We start from the raw sequence: 5,721 nt of genomic DNA on the forward strand, positions 1-5,721 counted from the left end.
TATATATATATAAGAATAGATATATAGGTATATGGGTATATGGATACAGAGAGATACATCCATACACACATACATAATGCATATAAATATGTATATGCATGTATATACATAAATTTACAGAAATAGAGACAGAAACACCGACGAAGAGACACCCGCATGTAGGAATAAAAAGGAGACGTCTCGTTCGGGTGTCTCCTTTTAATCTCTTGCTATCTATATTTCTTTTTACTGTCTCCTCCTCCTTACCCTGGCACTTCTATAATTTCTATTGGTTTAAATGGCAATACCCATTCTTCTTTAATGCCATACAACTCATTATAATATTTTATTTTTGTTTTTAGTGTCTCCAATGTAATAAAATCATCAGGGGAATCAGAAGGGACACTTGTAACAACACCCGTCCCTAAACACCAGGCCCTCAACACACGAAACTAAACCCTAAACCGTAAACCCTAAACATTCACGACAAATCTAGACATCGATAATGCATCCGGTAAAACACACAAAAGTAAACCACTCCGCTGTTGCTGCTGCTGCTGTTGCTGCTGCTGCTGCTGCTGCTGGAGTTACCTTTATCAAGTGAGATAGTTTGCATAGGAAGAGCGAAGACAGTATCATAGGCAGAGAGAGGAGCAGAGAGAGGGAGACCAAGGAGAGATTTGCCAGAGATAGAAAAGAGGCAATGCGGGACAGGCAGCTCTTGAGAACGATCGGATACAGGCTCCAAAGGTACTAAACCCTAAAATCCACACAGACAAACCCTAAACCCTAAACCCTAAACCCTAATCCCTAGACAAACAAGGCACGAAGGAAACGCTCAAAACTCACGCCCAAGAGGTTCAACAAACCATAAACCCTAAATCCACAAATGCAGAACAAACAGTGAACAACAAAGTCGCCAACTGATGAAGGACAACTCTAGGGTTTAGCGGTTAGGATTTAGGGTTTCATGCCTGATAAGCCATGTTCAGGGCCGATCTATGAGAGCAAATAAACGCCATGCTGCACTCCGCGAGGGCCTCCTCTCGTGTCATCATGTGTTCTAGTGTATCTCCAGATTTTGCTGCTGCTGCAGCGGCTGCTAGCTTCTCCTGCAGTGTCTGCTGCTCCTGCTGCTCCTGTTGCTGATTCGGCTCAGTTTTGCAGCGGGGTTTGTCAAAGGCGAGGTAGACGCCATACCTACACGTGCACAGAAACACAAACCCTAAGCCATATACCACAAACCCTAAACCCTCTCGACCCGTAGGAGGGATGGCCTGCGGCAGCGTTTCCTCCGGCGGTTCTCATTACACTTGCTGCACCAACGGCAGCTGCAGCAGCCGCAGCTGTTGCAGGAACCACAGCAACAGCAGCAGCAGAGCTTACTCTCCTTCGGGGAGGACATAACAGTTTGTTTGTCCATACATCGTTTCGGGTCTAAGTGTTGCAGCAACAAGGAAGAGTTTTCTTTCTCCTTGTGGTCCTTTTGCATGCGGTGACCACTGGTCAAGGAAATTAACGTAGGGTGTATCCGCATGCGCTGCTTCCTCTGTCTTAACTCTTAACTTTATTAAGGTGTACTCCTGGGGCCCGACACCCTCCCCTAGCAGGCGGTCGTGATCAGCACAAGCCTGCAACTCCCGTCGGCTGATGACGGTAGGTCGCGTGCCAAAAGATATTTTCCCTGCTGCCTGTATAGAGCAACAGCAGTAACAACAGCAGCAACAACAGCGAAAATGTTAAGGTGGGGGAACACGGATGTACACAATGAAGACAAAGAAATTCCCTAAACCCTCGGTGGGGGTAAGTCGGGGGGCCGGTAACATGAAACACCCTCAAGGGCTTAGTGTTTATGGTTTATAGTTAATGGTTTAGGGTACCAAGAGCTTCATGAACTGCCAGCGGACGAAGGCAGAGTAATAAGGGTTTCTATCGGTGGTTATGAAAGAGCGGCGCCAGTCAACTGCCGTGCCGAGGCGAATCAGATCCCTCTTACACCTGCACGCAAACCCTTAACCCTAAACGCTAAATTATAAACCCCTAAACCCTAACACCCCCAACATAAACCCCAGAATACAGCGGGCTAAACCTTCGAAACCAAAGTCGAGATTATGAAGGTGTTTGGTAATACAGTAAATCTCCGTTCTATTCGCCTCAGAAAACCCAAACCCTAAACCCTAAACCCTTGCCTCGGGGGGAAGTAGTCCAGCCAGTAGTTGGCGTCAGCAAAGCGGGGGATTTCGTCTTCGGGGATGCCGAGAGCAGCCATGATGTCCCATTGAGTTTTCTGCATGCACAAACCCTAAACTGTAGACGCTTGGCTGCAAAATCTACGCCCTACTGGCAGCTTCCTTTTGCCATTAAGAACGAAACCAGTAAGGGTTTAGGGTTTGCGAAACGCTCACCATTGGCCCCGTCTTAGCAACAAGCTTGGACTTATTGCTGCTGAACTTCGTTGGGTCCGAGGTGTTGTCTGTTTCCTGAACGCAACGATAAACCCTAAATCCCAAAGCCTACACCCTAAACCCTAAATCCTAATTCACAGAATTTGCGCATATGAGGTGTATTTTTTTTTGTCTTTTTGGTGTGTGTTATTTGTGTTATGCTGCACCTCTTGATCGCTCTTTTTCTGGTTTTCTTCTTCTTTCTTCTTTCTGCGCTTCTGTTCGATTTCTCTCTTAAGTTTATCAGCGCATGCAAGGATAGGCATGCCTGTACAGTGTAAGGCAAATGGCCACAAGACATTCTTTCCTCTAAGGCGATAATACCGAGCTTGAAACTCCGCCCTGCATAACGTGTATCCATGTCCTAAATGCAGCAATCCGTTCATGTACGGATAAGGAAAAGTGCAAAAAAACTTGTTTTTGTTCGAAAGGGGCTCCCGCTGGGGGCCCCCCCCAGAGGACCCAGAAGATCCATTTGCCACCACTGTCTCAGGACGTCTTAATGATGCTCTATCCACATCGTAAGGCCTCTCCTTTGCCCAAAGTTTCTGGACTTCTTCTTCAATCTGCAGCAGCTGATCTCGACGTACAAACGAACCCCCGCCAGATGCCTGGGGGGCCCCCGGGGCAGCCGGCTTCCCCTCTGGGGCAGCTGGAACAGACATTTTGTATGCGAATGGAAATTGCAAAAAGGGGAATAAGCGAAAGAGCAGAAAGGAACGAAAGAGGAGAGATGCGAGAAACACACTTGCATGCAGTGTGCCCAGGGGCCCCAGTTGACTGCAAGAAAACTTTCGTCTCTTCTTAGACACACAGCCAAAGAAAGTAGCCGTTGATTAACTCCATTCAAATAGGAAAATATATGTATATATACATCTCCCCTGTATTTACACCCAGCGGTGCTCCTATAAAGCCCCAAAGACTAACGCATGCGACTGTGGGGCTCCTTTGGCGACTAGCCGGTTTCAAGTGCTAAATAGCCCTTCGCTAGTAAATGAATTCACACACTAAAGCTAATAAATTTATCTCATCCACTACTTATATGAACGAGACAAATAAATTGATTGGGTAGATCAAATCCGCATTATTCAATGCATTATACCCTTAATGGGCTTGAACGGGGCTCCGATACAACTCGGCACAGCCTGTGTGTCTGGCATGTGCATCGACATCAACTTTACACTCTAATTGGTTAATCCTCTGAATTAAAAAAAAATGTGTGCAATATTAATAATTAGACTAATAACTATTTGCTAGTTTTTTCTAAGAAAAACGGCAAAAGTATCGTAGCAACCGCGTTCCTCCTCATTCCTTCAGAAACGGAGGGTTGTTCTCACAAGACCCGAAGACCTATTGACTTTTCTATTCCTCACTAAGAAACAAAAGCACTTAGTTTGTAGCTAGAAAGTCAATTTTTGTTTTACAACTATCTTAGCGGATTTTATGTAGATTTTTCCCCCTCCGAGGAGGGTCCTCCCGCCATTTGCGACGCCTACCTGTGTGCAGCCAAGAATAAACGTCGAGCACTGTTTTGCGTTTTTTATGGGCATGGATTAATCGAATATCATAATTATAAAGTTTTCTTCTTCATTCTTCTTCGAAAATGAGAAGATCCACCTTGAATGCTCATCAGCCCGACGCGCCGGATCTGTCCATACACCGCACGACTGCCGCTCAGCAATCTGAACGATCCGTTGCGTATATTTCTCTTGGCACGAATTTTGGTGGTGACTTACGTTTGGGTATACTTGAAAGTGCTATTTTGAGTATTCAGAAGGATGTTGGTTTGATAGATGGGTGTTCTTGTTTGTATGAGTCACTGCCTGGCTATGACGTGGTGTCTGGTGGCAAGGAGGTTCACGATCTTACCTTACCGCTGCATCTTAACGCAGTTGTGCGAGTAACCACGGAAATAAAAGACCCTGAGGTTGTCCTTGATGCTCTGCAAGCCATAGAACAACAACACGGCAGAGACCGATCTCCTACTGCTGTGCGACTCCACAGAACCCTTGATCTTGATCTTTTATTCTTTCAAGATAGAGAGGCAAGGAGCATACAAGTCAACACAAAGAAACTCACGCTTCCCCACCCTCGGCTTCACCAGCGGAACTTCGTCCTTTTCCCCCTCTGCGACATTCAACCCGACTTGGTACATCCCAACGAAGGCAAGACGATTAAGGAGTTCCTTTTAGCAAGCTTAAGGAAGAGAGAAGAAGCATTAAGCGCCTCTTCTGATGATGCCGGAGCTGTATATACTATCGACGGCAACCTTGCAATCCCACGCCGTTGCTTTGCACTAAATGGTCATCAACTGTGGACAGTTAAAGGAGGCAGTGAGGCTGCTGTATCGGATACTCTAAGGTGGATAAAAGAAGTGATGAAGAAGTACAGATTAGAAGAAAGAACAGCAACAAATGATTCGCAGCTTCCTGCCTTTGCGGAGGGGCTGCTGGCTCTTAAGAGCTTCCTGTTGCAAGAACCCAAGAGCCCTAGGTTAATGGGGGTTCTTAATGTTACTCCTGACTCCTTTAGTGACGGTTTAAAGTATTACAATAACGTAGAAGGAGCAGTTAAACAGGCGCAGCAAATGATGACGGATGGCGCGGAGATCATTGATGTGGGAGGAGAAGCAACAAACCCGTTTGTGCAAGGAGAGGTGTCTGTACAGGAGGAAATACAACGCGTAGTTCCAGTAATTGAAACATTAAAAAAGGAAATCGGGGAAAATGTTTTTATTTCTGTTGATACTAGAAGGATGCCTGTTGCAGATGCCGCTATAGCTGCAGGGGCTGACGTGGTAAGTGGCGGTGGTTGGGGTGTATGTACAGCAACAGCACAATGCAGCGCATTCACACACGGATCATTAAGAAACATTTTTTGATTGTTTGTTTGCAGATTAATGACGTCAGCGGAGGAGAGGCCGATCCTAGCCTCCTCGATTTTGCTGTAGCTAAGCGATTTCCTCTTGTTGTCATGCATTCAAGAGGAACTCCAAAGTCTATGGACGGTCTTGTGCGTTTCTTCTTGCTACCAACCTTAAGTTTACATACACTGCAGGATACAGCAAGCTGCTTCCTTGCAGCAGCAGCAGCGTCAGCGCCATTTTGTATATGCCTTTCTTCCCTTTGTGTCCTGAGGGTTTTTAGGCACAATACGACGACGTCGTAAACGAAGTGGCTGAGTACTTGACCGATAAGACAAACACTCTAATTAGAATGGGTCTTCCTCGGTACGCGTACGCCTGAAGATGATGAGAATATAAGCACTTTTTCTATATATATATATATATATATATATA

At 45.8% G+C, this 5,721-nt stretch overlaps 2 protein-coding genes across 2 annotated transcripts; one reads left to right on the plus strand and one right to left on the minus strand.

The window, feature by feature from the left end:
- Positions 1 to 947: 947 nt before the first annotated feature.
- EMWEY_00055770 (leucyl-tRNA synthetase, putative) lies at positions 948 to 3,088 on the minus strand (the record flags this gene model as incomplete). Its single annotated transcript, XM_013480339.1, has 6 exons — positions 948 to 1,179; positions 1,366 to 1,670; positions 1,860 to 1,977; positions 2,163 to 2,266; positions 2,385 to 2,459; positions 2,591 to 3,088. The coding sequence occupies 6 exons, from the start codon at positions 3,086 to 3,088 to the stop codon at positions 948 to 950; spliced, it is 1,332 nt and encodes a 443-aa protein (XP_013335793.1).
- A 938-nt stretch (positions 3,089 to 4,026) lies between these two features.
- On the plus strand, positions 4,027 to 5,668 carry EMWEY_00055780 (hydroxymethyldihydropterin pyrophosphokinase-dihydropteroate synthase, putative; the record flags this gene model as incomplete). The annotated part of the gene is made up of 3 exons (XM_013480340.1): positions 4,027 to 5,220; positions 5,319 to 5,435; positions 5,570 to 5,668. 3 exons carry the CDS (start codon positions 4,027 to 4,029, stop codon positions 5,666 to 5,668), a joined length of 1,410 nt encoding a protein of 469 aa, XP_013335794.1.
- Positions 5,669 to 5,721: the final 53 nt, after the last annotated feature.

Source organism: Eimeria maxima, genomic scaffold (assembly GCF_000499605.1).
Source record: "Eimeria maxima Weybridge genomic scaffold, Emw_scaff1829, whole genome shotgun sequence".
In the NCBI taxonomy this organism is placed as follows: Eukaryota; Apicomplexa; class Conoidasida; order Eucoccidiorida; family Eimeriidae; genus Eimeria; species Eimeria maxima.